General features: G+C 33.8%; 1 protein-coding gene across 9 annotated transcripts in view; it reads left to right on the top strand.

Annotated features, from left to right (window-relative positions):
* The window catches only part of LOC139691077 (prominin-like protein), a 119747-nt gene that overhangs the window by 83749 nt on the left and 11270 nt on the right, over positions 1-24728 (top strand). For 2 of the 9 annotated variants that reach the window (XM_071588813.1, XM_071588817.1), the window contains exons 2-19: positions 6479-6755; positions 7315-7435; positions 8841-8907; positions 9012-9176; positions 9269-9390; positions 9575-9598; positions 9892-10057; positions 10166-10295; positions 10781-10936; positions 11944-12159; positions 12308-12545; positions 12631-12720; positions 13210-13437; positions 13835-13993; positions 14237-14358; positions 14939-14989; positions 17749-17931; positions 22984-23079. In XM_071588813.1, the coding sequence (XP_071444914.1) occupies positions 6479-6755; positions 7315-7435; positions 8841-8907; positions 9012-9176; positions 9269-9390; positions 9575-9598; positions 9892-10057; positions 10166-10295; positions 10781-10936; positions 11944-12159; positions 12308-12545; positions 12631-12720; positions 13210-13437; positions 13835-13993; positions 14237-14358; positions 14939-14989; positions 17749-17931; positions 22984-23079 (2611 nt within the window). Of the gene's footprint in view, positions 1-6478; positions 6756-7314; positions 7436-8840; positions 8908-9011; positions 9177-9268; positions 9391-9574; positions 9599-9891; positions 10058-10165; positions 10296-10780; positions 10937-11943; positions 12160-12307; positions 12546-12630; positions 12721-13209; positions 13438-13834; positions 13994-14236; positions 14359-14938; positions 14990-15171; positions 15285-17656; positions 17932-22983; positions 23080-24728 lie in introns of those variants that run through there. The other 7 variants (XR_011701562.1, XM_071588819.1, XM_071588814.1 and 4 more) reach the window with 7 other exon arrangements.

Genomic DNA, 24728 nt, shown 5'->3' with positions numbered 1-24728 from the left:
GAGGTTCAGACTGTTTTTATCTTCTTTCTATGCCAAATGCATTATTTACTTGTATCTATAAACTCTCGTGAATGCATATGTTATAGAAACATACGTAGTCTAGTTTTACTTTGAAGTGACACGTGTTTTACTGTGTTTTTATGTGCTTAAAAGATTTGATTATTCGCATGGTTTTGAATAAAATTTGCTAAAATATTAATGTAAATAAACTAAACAAGTAACGATTTTTTAAAAGCAGGTTGGAGTAGGGTGTAAGGGTGGGTGGTGGGGGTTGGGGAACGGGTGACTTGTGGGAGTGTTCCCCAGGGTGTTTAGGTCTCGCAAACTTTAGCGTGTTTCGAGGAATGGGCGAAGGGGCGCTGTGGGGCGGCGGTGGGTTTCTAGAGAGATAAGGGGAGAAGGCTCTGGGAAATGTAGGGTGTTTGGGTGGAGAGGGATGGGAGCTCTTTTGAATGGCCCGTTTGGAAAGAAGTCTTGGGGTATTACTTGGTCGTGTTGTGTGTTTTGATGGCAGGGAAAGATAACGGAATTCATTCGGAGGGGGTTTCGAAAGATGAGCGTCTGGGGCTTTCAGGAAGGGAATTTTAAAAGGGGGATTTCGATCCGAGGGGGTTGAGAGATAAGCGCGACAGATAGTGGCGGCCGAAGGTTCGCCGCCGCCGCCGCCTGGGATTCGAGGTGGGTTCGGGCGGAAGGATATATACATGTATGCATGGAGAGGGCGAGAGATAGGAATGTTTGCCCTTCCGAGGAGCCTCCTTCCTCGACGGATTGACGTCGCGTCTACGACCACCGAGGGATTGATTAACTGATGGCGTCGCGGCCTTGCTTGATTGGCGGGTGCGTTATTTACCCGTGTAGCAACCGCAGTTCCTCTACCCTTAACGGTTTTTACTGGAGCACACCCTAAAACTCTTCTTCCTTAAGTTGAATGAGTGATATTTTCGAGGGCTCCTGTCGACTTCATCCCACTATTACTTTCATGAAGAATTCATTTGGGTGAACAGATAATGATTATAAATCATAAATGAATGGCTTTCATTAGAAAAAAGCTTGATGGTATAAATAAATATTTCGAATGTCTTCTGGCCGCTCCTTTCTTATATTCCCTCGGATACAGATTTTGAGTGAGAATTGTTTTTCACGCTCATGATATCTCGTCGTCAACACTTTTCAGCTACAACAACGTCCAACACCCCCTCGGATTAAGTGGCGTGTAATCATTCTTCTGATTCTCTTTTACACTCCTTAAGTTTCTTTAAAGAATGTGCCGTTCTAAATTTTTTTAAAAGTAGTTCGAGGAGTTGTCAAGAATCAGCGCTCCATCAGCCGCAGCTAAATGCTATAACCTCTCTATCACTAACTTCATGTTTAATAAGTCAATAAAGGTAAGTCAATAAATGACTCGCAAAACTGGATAGAGGCAATAATAATCAAATTGACTTCCTGAAATTTATTTCACTTTTCTTCATATTCACCCTGTACACTCAGACAATTATCCCATCTCTTTGCAAGTCCTTGATAGCCGTTAGCAAAGAAGTATTTTGTTTGTTGTCGCAGGCAACGAGTAACCTCTTGAACTACGGCATCATGATTTTCAAAACATTGAAATTTGAAAAACACTGTGGGCTAAGTCGGGACTGTACGTTGAATGTACGTAACAGCTCCTGCGTTTGTCTTGCTGACGTTTGCGACTTATTCATTGACTCGCCCTCGTACGTACATACGTGAGAGTACCAGTTGTAGTTTTACGAGCAAGGTCCAAAACAACTTCTAAATAAAGTAATCCGAACAGTTTGATGCAATTTTCACTCCCATAATATTTAAAAAGTTTTAATACGAATAAGTAAAGTTCAATTAATCATTAATTAAATGGTTAATAACCTGAAGTGTGGGACACAGATTGTGAGAACGCATCAATATCTCTCGAATAAATCAATATTTATCCATAATTCTATCACCGACAGTGTCTATGCTTATAGCTTTCTTTGCTTACGGTGAAATTGTTGTCTCCTAAAACACAAGTTTTTTATGTACAGGTATGGTTGCTAAAGGTTGGCCTAACGCGCTTATCGCCTTGTTTTTCGGCCTCTCTGCATGTTTTTTTTTCATTTTTTTAAAGCCACCAAAGTAACATTTACAGTAATGAATTTGCACCATGTATTTAGTGCATAGATGAAACTCACATAATCTGTATAACACTTGAATACAAAAGTGACCAGGGTGACCACTTTCAAACTCCACGGTTATATAATTTTGAATCCAATAATAATAGAGAGTTCGCCTAATAACCATAGGCCCCGGTCTCTAATCTGGATTGTCCTTTTGGGCAACACCAGATTTATCCAAGCTGCATGATTTTTTTGTGAACCAGATGGATCTTTCTGGGAAACCAAAGGCAGCACAGAGAGAGAAACTAGCCCCGCTATTCTGGGTGTGTGAATTTCAAACATTGCAGGCGTAGTACGAAGCAAACTATACCCTCACCTGTCGAGCCAAACTCCTGGTTGATTGAGGTGTTTTTTCGAACAAATGAAATAGCTTCCGCCAGAAATTAAATATTTGTAAAGAATTTTAATTTTATCAATTTTTTAAACGAATTATCGGAAATATGTCTTCACACTGCTGCTTCTTAATCATATCCCGTACACGTTGTGAAACATATTTCTGATTGTTCTACTTACCATTTAATACAAGCTCAATAAATGTGCGCAAGCTTTCTAGGAAGCAACTGTAATTCCATTTGACATTCAAAAGCTGACTGCTTGTTGACTGGTTCTCTATCCAAGCTTGGTGATGTAATTCCGAACTAATGTATGTTTTACAGGAAAAGGATAATTTTATGTTCTTACGAAGAGAATCCCGGAATGAAGCATTCTTTGAGATGCATTTCGACGCAATTAGATTTTTTTATCTGCGATGTTTTTGAGACAATCCATTTTCTTCTTTAGTTTCACCTGTCTTTAAAACTGGATTCTTGTAACGCGTCGTCCTTCGGGAGTAAAGCGTCCGCGTTTGCAGAAACTCGGTTAAAAGTTTTTTTTCATTTTTTTCTTATGGTGCTATTGTGTTGTTTTTTGGCCCATGTGATTCAGTCATTATTAATTGACCACCCAATTTTGTTGCTTAAATTCAGAAATAAATAGATCGGCATAATATGCCATGGTGTAGGACAGCAGTAATCCGGGGATAATTGTAACGTGGATATTGATTTGGGATGTCAAGAGTAGGAAACACCATCGCCATGTCGAAAAAAAACTCCTCCCACCTGGCCGCCAGACACTTTTACAAACCGGTCGGTGGAAACTTTTTCCCACCACGATCTCAGCTTGAGCGAGTTCTTTCCATTATTCTCGCTCGTGAATTTCAATTTCAGTCCGACCAAGAGTTGCTGCTGTTAAAATGTTTCTCTAAGTTTTATATAAAAATACCCACTCCATCAAATGTCACTTTTGGTTTCCTTTAGAAAGAGTTATGTTAAAATTAACGAAAATTCTGAATTGCGTTCTAGTTTCATTCCATGCAACGTTTCTTCTCTTTAGGCTCTCTGTCGCTATAATTTCACATCCGAGTTAAAGAATACTTAAAAAGATACTTCTATAGATACATATAAATATGTTTCGCCAGCCTAAATCGGGCTATTGGATACTGGTCGTGGGCATTGCAGTTTGCCATTTTCGTAAAAATATTTCACGAAGCAATGAAGGGTGCAGCATATTACTTAATACATTACACCTACTCGAAATATATCGCATACACGTAGTTAAATTATGCCATGACCACCTTTCCCGTTTTTCTGCGTAGAACTCCTATCTACTTGTATAGGGATACAGTAGGTGGATAAACGTATGTTTTTGTAATAAGTTGGCATATTTTTTGGCAGTGAAAATATTCTTAACGTATGATACACGTATCTGCTACATGTATTACTTAGACCTCCCATCAGTCAGAAAAATGACGCGACTTCATTTTCAGGTATACACAAGTCACGGTTTGAGACAAATATATATATTCATTCCGTGGCCGCCCCTAAAAAAATTTGAAAGTGAAACCATGCGCACGAATTCTGGGCCCCTACGTGATTATTCTTCAGCATTACCAGTCGTTCATATACTACTGCTGTCATCCTGTCACGCAACGTAACAATACGCCAGACGCACGGACAATGCCACGAAATCCGTTCACGACCCCCAAGTCGCGTGCTGCTCGTCTCCCCGTTCTCTTTCATTCCCCCTAGAATCTTCCTGCAACGGAAGAGATCCGGTAGTCAATAAAGATGCAAGTGCACATCCGCGCTGGATGCCGCGCTCTCGTTGGTTTGTTTAACATCGGGCATGCGTTTTCGCTCGTACCGGGTAGAAAAATCGAATCGCAAGTGTTTTTCCCCTTCCTCCGCGGAGGTAAAGGAATAATTAGTGCTCGCATTCTTATGCCGTGGGTTTAAGTCCGTCGCCCTTGACTATTTCCCATGTCTTTACCATTTTTTTTCCAAATTTCCACATTTCGCTAGACTCCCTTCTACCTCCACCCTGCCAACTTTCCGATCCTGCCCTCCCTTCCACCCCGAGACCCATCCTTTTAAATTTCAAGTCCTTCCGTCGTTCCTTTCCCTCCCTTCGGTACATTTCTCGCAGGGCTTCCCACCCTGCCTCTACACCGTTCTCCTTAGTATCCTTTACGTCCCCTTCCTTTCTCCGAACCTTGGACGGAACCAGACTGGACATTCCCTCCTCCCCCCCCCTTCCATGGCTCCGCGAACTCCCGCTTTGTACAACGCGCTTTCTTTTTACGACAACCTTCTTCCGTCTCTCCTTCCAACCAGGGGCACCTATACCGCCCGCACCTTTGTGGGGAAGCTGGTCGATAAGTTAAGGCTGTCCCTCATTCCGGGGGCGGCATGGCAATGGATTTTAAGGGTAAAAGGGATGTTACGAGGAGCGGTGATCATTAAAAAAAAGACCTCCGGCGAATTGAAAGGGGACGTGTCAAAATGATTTCCCAAAGAGGAGGTTTGCGTGAATAATGATTCCCCCATCCACGGATATCCTGTGAGAGGGAAGTTCCGCCTCCCTTTACCTTCTTTCTGCGTCCACCACCATTCGATCGGAAAGATGAAACTCAACATCCGCTAAACATGGCTCTTTGATAATTTAGTCTACTCCGGAAAGTTGCGGAAGACCACCAAAGCATTTTCATATTGTTTTGTACACAAATATAACAACATTTTTGGCAGATTCTTTTGTTGTGGTAACTATTTAACGAGATAACGTTGCTGTCAAAATGAAATGCCTTAGGACCCCTGAATGCTATTCTGATCTCTTAAATAATAACCATACCTGTATATTGGGCATGTTCCGGAGAATCTGTTGATGGTTTTATGTATCTAGTTTAGTCTGGATGATGATGGTCTGGGCATAGTTTATCATTTACCATAATTTGTTGTAATCTTTTATGGGCTAACGCCAACAATTTAAGTAAATTGCTGATAATTTTGTCATTCCTGGCCATTTTTAATAGACTAGCTAACAATTGTAATATGCAATTTTCAAATATTTCTTTTGATAGATAAATTATTCTTGTTTCTTTTTATAACTAAATTATTGTTACTAGTCTCATACATTTTTACCTGGCAACATTTGCATTAATTTTTGTGTTGAACATGTTCACATAATTATTAGTTATAAATAATCAATCGAATATTAAATGTGAACATTAACCAAGAAACTTCATGTGTACTTGCCCAGTTTTCCTATTCACTTTTCATTTGTGCATCCCTTAAGATGCATGCACCATTTGAAGGAATTGATAGTCATTGTTAGGAATAAAGCATTATGGCTAGTGAAAGATATAAAAAAGTATTGATATTTTAGAAAGATGCGTTAAGTATTGTTAAAAATTACTTGGACGGAATAATATTTAACGGTTGTGATTTCCACTGTACTATTTTTATTCGCATGATCCAGGTTTTGACGCTTCACGTCATCTTCACGCCTGTTCAGGTGTCATCACAAAGTGTTGAAAACCAGGCTGTGTAAATAAAAATGGTATAGTGGAAATCACAAGTGTTAAATACATGTATCATTTCTGTCCAATGTGGAAAGTTTCCACAAAGATAAGCCTGAAACTATATGGTTCGTTGTGAAAATTAAAATCACTACAGTGGCATTTATCAATTTAAATTAGTTAATAAAGAATTCATCACCCAATTATACTTTCAAATCGGAATTTTATGACAAAAATGTGGGGAATTGGTATTTTTTCCTCTCTGTTTCCTTGTCTAATTTATATGCTTCCCATGATATACAGAGTGCCTTCTTAGAGAATTGCAGCACTCTGTTGGTGGTGGACTACAAAATTATATTTTATGGGTAGGGCGATTGTAGTGTTGTTGCTTTACTAGTTTTACTTAAAATTAGTCAAATTCTAGTAATGCGTTCATGAATAAGTAAATATTCATACAATTTTTTTTTATTAACAGGTTTAGTAGTGGTTGATGGACCGGGTAAACTTCGATTAGGGGATGCTGCCACTGAGTGGAGGACATTAGTCAACCATTGGGTGGGTGTAGCTGCAGTATCGGGAGTGGCCCTGGCCTTGGCTATCCTGGCACCATGTGTGGGACTAATCTTTTGCTTTTGCCGCTGTGCTGGCAAATGTGGAGGATCCGATTCTCGCCATCCATATGAAAAGCGCAGAGACCCTTGCAGACGGCTGACATTTGGAGTATTCCTCTCCCTGGTTGCTACGATAATTCTGTAAGTGTAAATTCTTCCTAAAAATTCTCATTGGTGATTTAACATTAAAGCAATATTGAGAGTAGTTTATGGGCTAAATATCTATTTTCTCTCTTCCCATTCCATTGCACTTCAGTTGCAAATTGAAATTTATCATTCTTTCATCAGTATTTCACTCCTAAGACTGGTTTCCTGCAGCCCTCCATTATTCTCTATTCAGTGTTAAAATATTTACCTATGACACAATTTTACATGCAAGTATGGTGGCTGTGATAGAGAAATTATTCTCAGGGTGGTAGGAGTTTTTTAAGTATTTGATTTTTCAGTTGGCTTCTTCCTATGGCTTATTGTTTTGCCAGATGCAGAGGTTGATTATACATTCATCATGACCTCATTTATTCCCTCCAACTGCCTACTAAATTAAAAAATGTATGTGTTATAAATGAGTACTATTCAAAGAATTCCAGTTATATTGTCTATTATTTCTAGTTTAATAAAATGAATTGTCTTACATCAATTTGCCTATGACTCTTAAAAATAAAACTATGATCTATCAATAATTCATTCTATTTCTTTGTAGGTTTGGAGTTGTTTGTGCCTTTGTCACTAATGAATATATGGAGGAAGGGACACAAGATTTGACTTCTAGTTTGAAGACTGGGCTAAGTGATACAAAACTGTATCTTTCTAACACAAAAGAGGTAATTGTGTTAATATAATTTTACATAATCTGATTAAGTGAATAATAAGTGAAATACTCATCTTAGTGAGCATTCCAATTGAAATAAATTCTTATGTGGCTATAAAGATGTATTCATATAATCAACAAATCAATTGTTTTTATCTTCACAAATTAATTGCTTTATTTTTTTCTGTTTTTTGAACTTTTTAATGATGCTATTAGATTAACTAAAGGATTCAGCATTTGACTATCCATTTAGTTTTTATACATATTCACTAAATAACTCGTAGGGCTTGACTGAGATGGAGGACAGTGAAATGCCAAATGGTCAAGTCAAGTAACATTTCATATTAAGGTACATTCTAACTCTAATTCAATATGAGAAAATTTTCAAATAAAAATTATGCATAGATATCTTGTATCCATAAAGTAAAAATATTTAAAAATTTTAATTTTTTAGCTGTGCTAATGAATGCACTTTAATGGTGATATCCTTTTTAAATGATCAAGTATTTGATTTTAATGAGCCTTGTTTATTTCAGTGCTTTCGGTGGAATTCCTTTAGTTTATTAAAATTATTTATGTATTTTATGGAGGCTATTAAATGATTTGTCAAAGTTTGCTGGTCCTAATGGAAAAATAAACAATAGTGTATTATATAGGTAACATTTTACTCTCAATGAAAGGCTGAATATGCATAGGCAAGTGTGGTAAAGAGCTAAAGTTCATATTTTGCCAATTTTATGTCTTCATATCATCACTGATATTTTTAATTTGCTTGGAATGGCATCAGCTGCAATATCTTGTCATTATAGCGTATGCAATTTGGGCCATTTATACATATGCCTACTATTATTAAAATATTGTGGTTTTTTGTGAAGTGTGAGGGAAACTTTTGTAATATGGCGGAGCAATTTCGGAAGTGTCTCTCTTATGCCAACAGCTCTTCATAGATTCATAATTTTGGCCCCATGGTCAGAAAACAGTAATTAAAGGTAGCAAAATCAACCAATAGTAAGTATAAAATTTTTAGCTTTTGGTTACCCTTCACCAAACAAATTATCCATTCATTTGTCAATTTTTCAACCATTTTCATCTTATAATACCCTATTTGTTTTCAAACAAAGCGATAATGCCATACTAAGTGAAATTACATCAAAGACTGGAAAGTCATTTTCATGAACATTTAAAACTCCAGGCATTGACGTAGAGATGAATAGTACATGTCAGAGTGACGACTTAGGATACAGATCATGTTAATTTATTTCTGTAATTCCAAAATTCATCAGATATTTTCAAAGCCATATTTATTATTTAACGCTATATATATTGAATATATGATGATGTATACCGTTAAAAATTATTGATTTCAACCTTTGGTTTTACAAACTATTAATTTTTCTCAATCATTGTAATTATTTCAGGAGGTGAACAACTTACTGGTCACCAATTTCCTTGAATTAGAAATTGTACTCAACAAGATTCTTGAAGGTATAATATACTTGAGTGTGACTTATTGGGACCAGTAAAGATATGGTATTAGCATGATTTTTATTTTAATCATATTTTTCTATTTCGCTTCTCTCCTGCAATAGCAAGTGGAAAAATAGTGAAGGATAAATTAGCTGAAGTTTCCAAAGCTATTGCTCTTCAAAACCTAACATCTATTGTTTCTGGATTGGGAAAAATAAAAGAGGATCTGCATGATATCAAAACTGTAACAAAGTATTTACAAGGAAATTCATCACAGTTAAATCAAGGTAATTATCGATCTTAAGAGTTATTATGTAAAGTTATTTATCAGCAATTTGACTGTGTTTCAATTGTAATGATTGACATGAACCTTTAACAGGTCTTCAGGATGTAAGGAAAAGGTTAATTGAAAAGTTAGAAAAATGCACATCGTCCTCATGTTTGGAAGTGCTAAAGCAGTATGACATAGAAGGCCTGTCAGTTGAAGCAGATTTCAAAAAAGTAAGGGTGTCAGTTTATTTCTCCATTTTTTTGTTCCTTGATATTGTCATTATTGTATTTAAAAGCCTCAAAATATGCAGTGTTTTATAATATTTCAAATTACCTTTAAGTTACCATAGGTATTTACAGTTGTGAACTAGGTTACATGCTAACTGAGTATTTTCTTATTTATTTCATGCTTAAGTTGCTAGACAGGTATTTCCCAAAGGTAACATGTATTTCAAAATTTTATTCTTCAGTATTTGCATGAATGTTTTCATGCTCATGTGCACAAAGTAGTCTTTGGGCATTATCTATATTTTTATCTGGTGATGAAATGTTTTTCCTCAGTTATGAAGCATGTTTTCTTAGTATGAAAGCATTTTGTTTGGTCGTAAGATATGTGATGTGAATGTTTTTCCATTAATCCAGTCACTTTTAATTATACTACTTTAATATGTGATGGAAAAAAAGACATTAACTAGTGCTCATTATTTATGTTCATGGTATTATTAATTTCAGCTGCCAAATGTGACAGACAGTTTGAAAAATGTGTCGGACCTTATTGATAATGAAATAGAGCAAGAAGTACTGAAAGGAAAGGAAGCCTTTGATGGCATTCAGTTAAAGATTCAGAGTGCAGTAAATGAGTCAATACCATTAATAGGAAATGCCATTAGAAAAGCAGGTATAGTAGTTTTATTTCACTCTACATTGCTTTGTTTGTATCTGCTTAATGATGTGAACTTAGAATGTTTTTATTGTGATCTTGGTTTTTGCCTCTCATCTCATTTAGGTCATGAAATAAAAGAGGGGGCTGTCAACATTACAAAAGTTATTGACACTGTCAATACATATGTTTCTGAATATACTACTCAGCCTCTTCATAAAGGTGGTGCATTCATCAAAGAATACTCCCAGTACAGGTAAGCTTTAAATTTCTCATGAATAGAAAATCATGTGGCCGACATTGTGGCCGAATGGTTAGGCATTCTGCCACCAAAGGGCTCTGATTTCATATTTGGAGAATCCATTCGTCAGATTGTGTGCAGTTCTCATAAGATCAGATCAATATGGGAAGCTAATGGTCTAAAAAACTCATGATCTTACCCATAAATCAATTTCATGCATCACAAAACTTTGATTGGTGAGGATAAGCAAGGGCTCTGCCCTCTCCTATCAAATGAAACTTTAAAAAATGTTTATAACTAAATAGACAAGTTATTCCAAAGTTAGTGGTGTAGTTCACATTATAATAAACTGCTTATAGAGACTAATTTTGATGGAACTTTGCTTAACATTTTATTTTGCTGTTTCTGTTATTCTTCTGTTAATTGAACAGAATAATATACTTCATTGAGCAAAGAGTTTCCTGAATATTTTTACAATCTTGTTCTTTACTTTTTTTAAGGTATTACTTGGACATGGGCATGAGTGTTCTGTTACTTATCATACTTCTCTGCATAGTATTGGGTTTGTTTTATGGTTTCTGTGGAAAACGACCTGATGGTGTTTATGGAGGTGATGATTGCTGCAATAAAGGAGTTGGAGCAAGATTCCTCATGGCGTGAGTATATTTGTATTAGTAATATATTCATGACTCCATTATTTTCATTAAATTATGGTAGGCTACTGGAAATTTTTTCTGCATGTATATACAATGCCATTTTCATTTAAAACAGTAATTATATGAATGGTCATCCTAAAATATGTATTCCAATGTAAAAACTGTGCATCTTCAATGATGTAGGTAGTACATATTTAAACTCGTTTCCATGGTCATTTAAATGTGATGTTAAGGTGTATTCCAAAATTCACCACCAGTGCTGCCAATGTTGCAACTTCATTCCAAAATCTACTTAGGGTACTGTGCAGCTACAGATTATGACTTTGTAGAGGAGAATTTTCCTGCCATGAATTCTATCACCATTAATGTTGCCTGTTGGCTGCACTTATGCAGTAACTGCAGTAGAGGTGCAATCAGGAAAATCAGAAAACAATGACTATAGAAAAGATAATGGATCTAGAAAAGGGTTCATTAATATGTCAGAATGCAGGCAGTGTCAATTTTTTGGAGAAATAATAAGAACTTTATCAGCCTCAGTATTTAAATATCCTCTCAATATTATCAAAATCACTATTTGAATAATTAATCTCATGTGATATCTTCATACAATGCATAAAGCAATGAATACATGCAATGGTAATTATAGCATAGTTACCGTTAAGAATCTTGTATGGTTACCAAAAGGCAACTGACATAAAATTGATGCAATCACAAAATAAATAGAATGTTTGATGCCCAGAAACATACTTTTTTTATTTTTTTGTATTCCTTACCTAAACTCCTTACATAATAGCATGCATATACAAATGCATGTACAAATATAGGTCAGTTGATAAGGTTATCTTTCATGTGTCATACTGCCTAAGTAGCTGTAGCATGTATTCTGGTTTGTCAGTGCTAATGGCACTGGTGCTGAATTTTAGAATACAGGTAGGAATACCTGTACACCCTTATTATAAATCAGTCTTTTGATAACTTTTAAATTTATCTTTCTTGTATCTCAATAGTGGGGTCTATGTGATCTTCATTTTCTCTACAATTCTGACCGTTGTGATGGTTGCACATTTTCTGATTGGGGTGGTGCTTGAAAAAGCTGTTTGTGAGCCTCTGCATCAGCCATCCAAGTCTAGAATAATGGCACTGGTAGATGAAGCTGTACCACTGGGACAGATCTATCCACCTCCTCATACTAATGTTGATGTAAATGTGAGCACTGTGATAAGGTAAGGAAAATTATTCTTGGCATGAGCTATTTCTTATATTTTAATGAATGGAAGTTAATTGCATTAATTTCACTTAAATGATAATTGATGGTGAATTTTTATACTATTTTCTGAAATAATACTTATCCTAGTTTTATTATTTTTAAAGAGCCTGTCATCAAAATCAAAGTATTTACTCAGTACTAGCCCTTGAGTCGGTAATGAATGTCTCTGAGGTTGTAGATTACAAATTTAGATTTGGCCTCATGGAGAAAATTGAAGAGCTTCAGTCACAAATTAGGTTGGATAGTAAGGTGATAATCCTTACACCTGAAGCACGCCGTCAACTTGACAACTTAGCAGCTTCTCCGCTCTCAGATATAGACTTTCCAACCTACTCAGAAATTGTGAGTTGTACACGTTTTTTTAAGTAGCAGTACCATTGATGAATCTGATTTTGACTTTTGAATTATATGATATTTTATTTTCCAGCTTGAGGAAAAGATCACTTCCATAGATTTGATGAAGCTTTCAGCAATTTTAGTGAGGACTGCTCAGGAACTACCTGATAGCCAACTGACAGTATGTACTTTTCTTTTTAACCGTGTTTGAAAAATATTAGGTTTGGCAGCAGTACTGCCCCATTATTTTCCTCATTAAATTGATCTCTCTAGTATTTTTTCAAATTTTATTTGCTTTTATTTTTATCCTCTTTATATATGTATAACCCTCGTTGTTTGTAGTAAATTACTTATTTAGTAAAAAAATATGCATTAACTTTGTGCTAGTATTCTGGTGTGATGAAGTGGTGGTAATTGTTGATGGGGAATTGAATTCTTCGGCAAAAACTTGTGAATTTACTCTGTAATTTAATTATTATTTTCTTAAGTCTTGAATGTTTATAGCCATTAAGTATCAAAATATGATACTCAAGTTTAGTTTGTAATCTCTTGATTATTACTTCAACTTGTAATTCTTCATGATAACATTACCCAAATTGTATTCAATTACCACAAGTCAAATTTTATTGAAATATGTAGCTATTCTAATAAATATTTTTTTGTCCCACAGATTGGTAATGCACTTCGCAATGAAGCCATATTCTTAGAATCTACTCAACAAACTCTAGTAGGAAATATGCTTAGCATGGTTAGACAGCTGAGAGAAAATGCTACAGCTCTAAGAGATGATCTTCGATTCAACAGAACTAGCTTAAGAGAAGCAGTTCGAGAGTTGATGCAAGAAGTGGAAGAAGCTCAAGAAATTTTAGCTTCCAGAGGACCTGAAGAAGTAGCTCAGGTAATAATAATATTAAATTACCTAAGAACTATTGCAAATTGAATAGCCTTTGTTATAAAATTATGATTCATTTTTTTTGGATGTTTTATGCAATAAATTTGTTATTCATAATTACACTGATCTACCAATCTTTCTTTTTATAAGCTTTTTTGAAAGGCTTATTGGCAATCACAAATTTTCATGAGGAATATGAAGTTATGACATATTATGTAAAATGTTGAGCGTATTTGTATGTACCTTTGATGAAAGGCAAGTTATGGAAGTGGATTTCGATAGCATTTTATTTGAATTTATACGATTTTTATTGAATGACCTCGTATATTTTGTTCTCAAACTTTTGATACATTAAGATACCTTTATCTGATTTTTGATGATTACTTTCTTTGTATTCCCACAGCTTGCAGAAACTTTTGTAAGAGAGTTTATTCGACATATTGATGATTACTTGGCTCATGTTGTTACACAAACCAAAACCCAGGTGGGAAAGTGCTGGCCAATGAGTCAAGTCTACAATGCCACCGTTGTTTCTGTCTGTGATAAAATATTGAATCCTTTTGTAAGTGCATTTTATTTTCAATATGTTTTGTGGATTCATGTAGTGTAGTTTCTAAAATTATAGGTAAATACATTAGTGTTACAGTTAGTATGATGTTATAGATAAATTTTTCTTAAAATGAAGTATGCATATAGAGTATATATTTTAATTCCCAAATGTCTAAATTTATACTTAACCTTAACTTGCATTTATCTTTTTTCAAAATGGTGGCTAAAATAATCACGATCATTTTTGTATTTTTAGAATGGTTTTTGGGCTAGTATTGGCTGGTGCATCATACTGTTCATCCCAACGATAGTGTTGTCAGTTCTCCTCTCTGGATTGTACAGGAAGTCAGACCCATATCCAGGCCCATTGGTTGAAACGTAAGTGACTACTTGATGCATATGCTATTGTTTTTTCCTCACTTCTTTTCTCTGAATTTATCCATAAATAATGTTGTTACCTTGATATGGCGATCCCTTGGAATGAGTTGTTGCATGCCACCCAAAAAGTACTTGATAACTCTTTGGTTTCTCTTCTTTATTGTAAGTATTTTGTTGGAAAGTATGTGCTGTGTTGTTTGATGTTAATGGTGTAGAGGACATCAAAATATTCACTGACAGATTCTTAATTTTCTCAAGGCAAATTTCTACATGTTGCTGCTCTTGTTATTGTTATTTGTTTATTTTAATAACAAAGTCTAATTCCTTTAAAATCCTTTAGACACTTCCTAATACATGCCCTCTTTCTTTCTCTCACATTTATTTTAAGTAAATTAAGGACATTTTAACCACTGATTAAATTGATAGAGGAGACTTATGTTGTGCATTCTGGTGCTGATGATCTGTGTATGGGTTTATGACTATCTGTGTGAAAGGAGTGATACGTGTAGCATGAAACTGACTACACTTACCTTCTGCCTGCTCTACCTGGACTTTTATAAAATTGTCTATCTGTTTGCAGCGAATACTTGTATGATGCCTATGCTGATCGGGATAACATTCCTCTGGCCAAGTAAGTGTCCTTCTGACAAGCAGCATCTGTGTAACTGTGCCTGTTGTTTGTTTCTCCTGGTCTTGTTGTTGATGCTTGCTTTAAAAAAAAGAAAGAGGTGTTATGGTGTCCTCTGCTTCTCATTGCCATTTCAAAATTCACTCAAAAACACCTATCTCTCGTGACATCTGATTTCTTCTCAGATCCCGTGGAGTCTATTCCTGTTTGGGTGACCAAACAATGCTGGGATAAGAACATGCACATTTGGACGTAATTCACGATGGTTGTGTATGTGCCTACATACATGTACTGAATGGTTAGAGGACTTAGAGTTTGAAGTTATGGGATTATTCTAGATTCAATTTTTCTATTAATGCTTGCCTTTTTTTTAAGCAAAAGTTGTTAGCATGGAGCTGTTTGCATGTGCATTCAGTTGCGTAATTGTCAAGTGGTGGCTCTTGGAAGACAAAATGAGATTATTTAAAAAATATGAATTAAGCCGACGCAAATTTTTCACAAATATTTTTGCTTATATTAACTTGAAATACTTCTAACTTTTTAAAAGTAAATTCATTGCATACCATATAAATTTTTTGCTTCTTCAAAAATATTTTTGTTCAGTTAAGCCTAATAAACATTTTGGCATCCATTTTGGCCAATTTTTTTTACATTTTTTCATTATTATTTAGTGAATGTTTGATGTCATGATAGATCATGATGCATTTAGATTATCCTAGCTCTGGAATATATATCTTGAAGAATATAAAGCTTACTGTTGTTTATTTTATGGTAAACTTCATTATTTTTCATGTTTTAATGCTGACAACTGGTTCAATTGCATGATCATATCCTAACATTTATTTTTATCAATTTTATTAACACTTAGCAGATTTCTACTGTATTTATTTGAATATAATGTGACTCTTGGATAAATATACTAAGCAAGTCATTCAAAGCTCTTCAGATGTGGAATAGTGATTTTGCTGGCAAATAAAATGAAAATTTAAATTCCAAATGTAATAGTAAAATTGTATTATTTTATGATGACAGTTGGAATTTGATTTAAAACATGTCTCAAGCTATTAAAGCATCTTTAGCCACATAGTTGCTGAAAAGATCATCTAATACTCACCATGCATTTTCTCTAGTTAGACATTGATTGCAATTAGTGATCTTAACGTTATATATTGTGTTTAAAATTCTTTTGAGTACTTGTGTTATTCACTCGATGAAAAGTTTTACTGTATTTGTTCAGATATTGAAATTGTTTAGTCATCACATAGGCTTAAAAATCATAGAATGCACTGATATACATCATTATGAGGAATATGCTTTTTAGCAATCTTTTTCGATGAGTATTCATTTATTTAAATAAATATAGTATCTATTGGTGGCTTTAGCCTTGAATTTTCTTTTTACTTTTGCATGGCTGTTATCGTAATGCTCTAACTTACTTACTTGCATGTTTCGTTCAATGTCTGCAAAGTTTAGTGGCTCCATTTTAATTTTTATATTCAGCATTAGGATTGAAGATTTACTAATTCATGATTCTAGTGTTATGCTAATGAAATGTTTTGAATCATAGATAGTACATACTTTTTATATGAAGAGGGTTTGTATCTTTGAGTTGTTACTTACTCGTGTTACTACTGCCCCGTTTCTTTTGGTGATTAACCTACTTGAGGGGTTTCTTTACTTCTTAAAATGATTTAACAGTGGATAAAATAATTTCACAACTTTTCTTTCATTTGAACAGTTCATATTGACATCTCTTCTTATCAGTGGATATTACAGTAAATATGTAGAGGTGGCATGTCTGTTTTTGTTTGAAACTGATGCTGTAGTTGGCATTTTAATATCTTTAGTGTACCTAGTATTTAGGATCTTATTCAGATATAGCTATGAATGGGTGTATATTTTTTACATATCTTGATAATTCCTTTTTATGTATCTATTTTTTCTTAAATTAATTCAACTTCATTCTTAAAATCTTAAAGGAAAACAGTTCATGGGTTAAAGCATGTATTTGCTGTATTTATTTGGATTAGATACATCTTGTAATTTTAATCATTTAAGTAAAATTGTTATTTATTTTGAGATGTGAAAATGTTTCTCAATATTTAAATTGGGTTTTGTATTTTAATTGGCATGTTTTGTCATTGGGTGTCTCCTTTCTTGGAATAGGATCAAGTGTTCCAGAGCTTAAGGTAGAAATTTCATTCTATGTATGTATTACAGCATGTACCATTAGTTGATGGATGTTCTAATTTCTCTCCTTACCCCTGTTGAAAAACTTTGGTATGTTACTAATCGATGGTCTCTGTTTTAAATGTAAACATTCAGCTCAATTGTAGTGCAAATGATGAAATTAAAATAACTACTGCTACAATATTTCTATGGTATTAAAAATATCTTTATTGTGTGATAAAAGTGTGCCTTAGACATAAACTAATTGATTTAAATTTAAACAAAATTTAAAAATTTGAAAACTATGAAAAGTTCATTTCACAATGAAAACCATAATGCCATTGTTTTTGTGTTATAAAATTGTTTGCATTGAACTAATAAAGCATGTACCATCTGATTTTGTGGGGAAAAGGGAGTGTGAGTGAATTGTGATATTTTGACCATGATTTGCAACATAACAGAGTTTGACCTGGCTATTTTTGTCCATTCTGACCCTTGTAGTGAACTTTTGTTTCCACGCTCTTCCCCCTTTTATTTTCACTAACCCCTGACCCTACCTGTAACCCACCCTACCTCTCTCTGTGTCCTTGCAGTGTCCCTGAGAAGAAAAACCACCACCGTAGCTACCACGAGACATATGAAAACCAGACTGGGTATGTCCCCGATTACAGTGGTCGATACGGTAGAGCAGGGCAAGGCGAAGGCGAGCAGGGCCATGAGATTCCCCTGACCAGTAGTTGTGGTGGTGATTCTAGATACCGAGATGTGGCCACAAAGTAAGTGTCTGCACTAATCCATGGTACCCAGCCTCACTTCACTGCTCCTGAAAGCATTATTTTCCCTATTTATTCTAGGTGCCTGATGTAATTGTATATTTTGTACCTATGTCATAAAAACCTTAATAGTTTTTTGGTCTGCCTCCTCATCAAATGCTTATTTCTGAAAAACAGAAAATTAAGAATAACCGTCTGATTGGAGTAAAGACTGTTGCTTTTATAACTCATATCAAATTCATATAAAATATCCTGAAAGTGTTATTAATCTTATTTATGATATACATATGTCTCAATTACATGTTGGCATATTTGGATTCATGATATTTTTCTGCTGCTCTAGTATATCAGCTTCCTCATATTGGATAAATTGAGGAGGTAGTAAATTTTTAATGTAGGTAGTCATCCAAATTGCTATTTGTTAAATGTGGTGACTTTTTTATTTGAAGACTCGCTGAAACTAGGTTATTTCTTTGTGAAAATTTGATGTATATATTTCAAAAGTTCATAAATCCGGGGATGAATAAATGTTACACTGAACTATTTTAAATGTAATTGTATGTATAGGCTTATATAGTAATAATTCAACACACAAATATATTTTGCCAACTTTAATATTACAAAGACATCTTAGAAAAACTTTACTGTGATGATTAACAAAAATATTTGTTTAAATATAATCTTAGATAATAAAGTATTCAGATTTTTGCCCAGTGTAAAAGCAATTAGAGTAATGCAAAAATACATTCCTAATGAATTGAAATATGTTTCTTCTTTCTAAATTTTTTTGCATTAGGTATTCGAGTTTTCCAATAAAAAATGATCCTTTTTTTCAGTTTGTACTGATTCTTTCTATATCGTTATAGAATCCTTATCCCCTAATAAATTTTATATCTTCTTATGTATAATAATTTTATGTAACTTATGCATCCTCATCTGCATTATAACTCCTTTACTTCATCACCCTTTGAAGGATTTGAGTGTTCAAATTCATGAGCTATGACACACCTTATTCCCAATCACATAAATTTTTAAACTTTCAATCATGAGCTTATTTGAAGCTAGCATCTTATGGGTAAGAAAAATAAAATTTTATCTTCTGCTTGTCATTTGCATGATAAATTGTAAATTTTAGTCATTTTGAAAAGCATTGAAGAATGATTGCAAGGTGAGATTAAGCTAAGTTACAATGCTACATTTTTAACATATAGTTCAATATTTCCCATCAAAATAATTAAAATGTCCATAAACTTGAGCAATAGTGCAGAATTTGATTAGAGAAAGAAGTTTATTTGCTTTCCGTCAGTAAGACGAATTTATAATCATTTAATCTGTTGAAACAAAAAATGCATAATTTGCATGCTGATAGCACCTAATGTCTCAATTCTTCGTATATTTGTCAAATCCTGCAATTTCATTCCACCTATTAAATATTAACTGCATTGGCACACAGATTTCATTGTAATAATATATTTAATTAGCTGTATTATTTATTTTAATATTATATTTCACTAGTTATATTTTGTTATCATATATTACACTAGCTAAATTTAAATATGTTAATATGTAATTGCAGAATATCTGTTCATTATATTTGTTATTTTTCAACTTCTCTACACTTAATCCTGAACTTCTTTAACTAAGCAATATACACAAAAAGAATCATGATATAATTTTTAAAATATTTTTTGTATCAATTTAGCAACTATTTCCCATAGATGATATTATTGAAGTGAGTTATGTGTAATTATTTCTTATTGCATAGATTACTCTTCCCACATTTTATCATGATCCAAAGTCAGCAAATTTTAATTAGCATTCTGTTATTTTTTTGTTGAAAATTCAGTTTTTCCTATATTAGGAGCCAGAGTACTTATTTACATGATGACGTAGTTTTATCTACTGAAAAATGTCTCCGGACCGATGAGATGTTGAAGACTGTAATAGAGGGGAGAATGTTAGGGGGCAAGCAAGGCAGGAATAGGATAGGGATGTGGGTCAAAATGAAGGGAGGAAGGAAGTGTACAGATTTAAAGAGGGGCTTACTGTGGAATTGGATCATGGTGTGATTTAAAATATTTTTTGTATCAATTTAGCAACTATTTCCTATAGATGATATTATTGAAGTGAGTTATGTGTAATTATTTCTTATTGCATAGATTACTCTTCCCACATTTTATCATGATCCAAAGTCAGCAAATTTTAATTAGCATTCTGTTATTTTTTTTGTTGAAAATTCAGTTTTTCCTATATTAGGAGCCAGAGTACTTATTTACATGATGACGTAGTTTTATCTACTGAAAAATGTCTCCGGACCGATGAGATGTTGAAGACTGTAATAGAGGGGAGAATGTTAGGGGGCAAGCAAGGCAGGAATAGGATAGGGATGTGGGTCAAAATGAAGGGAGGAAGGAAGTGTACAGATTTAAAGAGGGGCTTACTGTGGAATTGGATCATGGTGTGTGGTTGTTAAAAGAGACAAGGGAATTTTTGCTAAACCATACAAATATGACCTTCAAAAACAGATATTGAAGAAAAAATATAATATTCAGGCTAATATGATGTGCTCACTTCTACTTAATGTGTTGTCAACTGAAGTAAAATTTTAATCACATAAATACTGTCTGTTAATTTCTTCAGTTATAAATTACAGTATTTAAAATTCCTTCCTTTTTGCTTCACATGATTCTGTACATGGCCAGTAGATGTAGCAATTTAAGATTCCTATGAAAGGACAAATGACCTTGCTATTGTGACATGGCAATCATAATCTCCTGGGGTCGGGCATTTCAACGTGCATATATTAATTATACACATATTTATTCGGAGCTGAATCATTAACTTTGAATATTATTACTATGCAATAATTTGAGCAATGAAAGCTATTATAACAAAAATAAACTGAGCTCGACATAGATACTAGCAGCAATCTTGCTCTTCTCTGGCCTTGCTATAGACATCAATCATTGCAGCTGTGTGCTAAGCCCTTTTTAGGAATATCATTTGCGTTATCATGGATGCATTAGGGAGTATAAGGACTTACCTTTTTTTACTTGGAAACTTCAGTATGGGCCATTATATCCATTACACTTCTCTCCTCACAGACTCCTAAACAGATGATATTATTTCACAGGATACAGAAAGCAGTCATATCAAGTCATATTCAAGTCCTTGAATTTTATGTATTTGAGTGACACTTAATGAGCATCATGATTGATTTGTGGTCTATTATCAAAATGGTTATTTAATTGGGCCTTAATTTCTACTATTTATAAATTTCCTTGAGCAAAGAGTGAAATTTCATACTCCATGATTCATTAAAATAATAAAATTCACAATTTTTATAGGTCAAAAAAGATGTTGCTCCTTAGTCTTCTAATTGGGTTATAGCATGGATTTCTGTGAAATAGGCTAACATTTCTGAGATAATTTATAGAAAAACCACCTTAAGGTTGACATTTTGGTTTTATTTTGTTTGAAAAAATGTGTGATTGGTTAAGGAGTGGCATAATTGTCATCAATTTATAAATTTGCTGGATTATTTTTACATTGGCTCCTGAGCTTACAAATTTGCTGCTTGTCTCATTTTTAAGAAATCAAGTGGGTGAACAGCTATGTTGACTGGGTTGGGTGTATGCACTTAATAATTAATGTGGGTTAGTTCAAACATTTTTAAGTACATAGCTTGTTCTCCTCTTAACAGTTTCTGCATTTACAAAGTATTCCAGCATATCTGTTGATCATTATTGATCTATTGTTTTCCTCCTCATTTTGTACTTTGTATTTTGGGTGGAATTCAGCTTTTTTACCTACAGTAAAATAAACTTGTGCTTTATATATTTTCTTTAATGTATTTTTGATTCCAAAATAATCTTTAATAAATTGTAATTTTAGCTCAAAGTGATAATATGCTGCTTCCATTTTAGATACCAAAGTAAGAGTTGAAATAAAATGTGTTTTTAGTCCAAAAGTGATGACATGCTGGTAATAAGTATTAGTTGAGATTTATTTATCATTTATCATTCATAATTTCACTTTCCAATCTCATTAAGGTTTTGGGTTAGGTTATAAAATTATTAATAGCCATTATTACGAGTTTTTTCACTCATTTACGATGAAAAATTGGTAAAGCTCCTATTATTTCAAATCTACATGTACCTGTATATGTAATGAAGTATCCTCCATGTAAGAAAATTTTGCTTTGCTGTTCCCAAAAGCCCAAAAGTGCATAACTATGCCTATAGTGTAACTAATTTTATGAAACCCCGTAAAAATGAGAAAAATATCTCAGTCAAAACTGTAATAAATTTGTGGTAAAGGAAAGAATTGGAAGTATAAAGCCATTCCCTATATTGAGGTGTTAATTTCTTTCCTCCTTTGCCAACTAGTTATAGATAGATATCTTTTTCTCTGCCATTTTTAACTAGCCATCATGATAGTTAATTTTTTTACGTATTAATGGAATATTAGATGGCGGAACATCACTATGACCGTGATTGTTATTAATCCCTCGGGTCATAATCTCTGGAGGCTCAAAGATGGCAGCATAAGGCATATATAACAATTGCAATATCTGTTAGAATTAATGGCACTCATTCAGCAATCAATTAAATTGTTAACATTAAAGACAGATGTGTACATAGATAAACATTTTGTTCATAGTTTACTTAAATTATTAGTATAATAATTCATTATCTCTCTTGTAACTGTTATATGTAATTCATATTTAGCTTGCTATTGGGACCAAATGTGAGCATGGCTAATAGGAATTCTATTTCATTTTTAAACTTTGAATATTATGGATTTTTTCATATTTCATTATGTCAGATAACACCATAATGATCTTTTAAGTGGTAAACTCCATTTAATGATCAACTTTTACAAGGAAAACAATTTCATGAATAGATTTTGATGAGTTTGCATTACTCAGCGACAGTAATAAAAAAATCAGTTTCATTAACATTTCTCATATTTAGCAAACTTGTTAAAAATAAATATCTTTTTATTTCTGCAAACTTGTTGTTGCTCTATTGCTCTCTCTTGTTAATGTTTTAGGCACTGGGACTACCCAAATGGAAGTGGTCCTCCAAGGTACCATAGTCCACCAACAGAATATGAGAGGCCTCCACCATACTACTACCCAGGACCAGGGTAATACTCTTTTTGTTTGTAACATTTTTCTTGTTTTATCAGTGTTTCATATACATCATGAGTTCAAAAACTGTCTTCATTTTAGTGTTTTAGAGTATTTACATGAGGAGAAGAAAACATACTCAGAGTATGTTAAGACTCATAATTTATGATTGTAAACTATTCATAAATATGTACATATTGGGGCTTAGAAAATGACTTAGAATTCAAATTAGTAAGTAAGTGTACATAAATATGCTTTAACATGAGACTGCTTTTAAGTATTTCCTGGTTTGGTTATGCATATCCTTGAAACCCCCAAAGGGAGAAGCTTAAGCGATCAGTTTATAGGTCTTCTAGTCCTTAGGTGGCACTCAAGCAAAAACAATGGTACCTAGGGTTATGCGACATTAGGTTTTTCATGCTGAGGCACTATATCAGTGCAATTTCAACCTCTCACTGATATCTATGTTGACATTAGCAAAGGCATAGATGTTGCGGAAAGCGATAATGTTGATGTAAGCATCAGAGTCAACTGTTGAGGTCAATATTTATATTGAGTTGACATCCATTGTTAAGCCTACAACCAGTGTAACGCTGTTCAATCTGTTTGTCTTACCTATCACAGAATAATTTAATTTTGAATAGTGTGCGTGTCAGATCTAATCCCAAAATAGTTCCCACAGGTTAAGGATTGGATGGAGAGAAGTGCTCTATTTCATAACAACCTATTGCATATCATAATTTTGTAAGATTTTCTTTAACCTAACAAGGTTGGCAGATATTGAGAATTATTATTGATGCACATGGAATTCCTAGATCTTTGGGAATCTTGGAATTCTTAGAATTTAGGAAATGTCTGTGAAACATATGGAGCTGTCTGTTTATTTCTTAATTTATGAAATGCTTTGTGACAGAAGATCTACCCATGTTCACTTTGATGTTGACATCATTTCTGACATTGACGTCTATTTCTTAGTCCAGGTTTCTTAATAGTTTTTCAAACAATCTATTCAGCTTCACTGAATAATTGGATACTTAAATGTTGCAGCAACTTGGTTTTCAGGAAAAATTAGTTGCTCCAATAAGAAAAAAATTTATTATCCTCTATTTCACCAATTTATTAATTTTTATAATAAGTTTATATAGTGTCAGATCATATTGATATACACCTGCTCTGGTACTATGGTATCTCTCTGCAGATGCAAGTTGCCACTGCATTGATACTCATTGTTGAATATTAGTAATCTCCAAAAAATAATTGGAATAAAAGTTGGAGATCCAGGCCTTCCAGTTTGTCTGCCATGCTGCTTTAGGCCAACTTCTGGTCAGAAATTGACCTGAAAATGATGAATTGAGTGCCAAATAAACTGTCATCCTCTAAGGCATTGTTTAATGTAGAAGACAACCTTGAAGGAATTGATACCTAATCGGAACACTCAGTGAAATTGATTTCAATGAAATAAATATATTTAAAAAAATTAGATTCTCAATGCTATCACTTTATTATGCATATTTATTTTTTACATACTCTTAAATTTTTCAATTATAATTGAAAACAAACATCTGTGTCAAACTCTATTCATAGTTTGCTTCAAATCAGCTGTTAAAAAGATAGTTTTTACTTTTTTAATGAAGAGAAATGAAATTATAGTATGAGACAATTAAAG

The sequence above is a fragment of the Hetaerina americana genome, unplaced genomic scaffold, assembly GCF_022747635.1.
Source record: "Hetaerina americana unplaced genomic scaffold, ioHetAmer1.1.p SCAF_3, whole genome shotgun sequence".
Lineage (NCBI taxonomy): Eukaryota > Metazoa > Arthropoda > Insecta > Odonata > Calopterygidae > Hetaerina > Hetaerina americana.
Note: the sequence above shows the minus strand (reverse complement) of the source record. Positions and strands in the feature narration are given on the sequence as shown.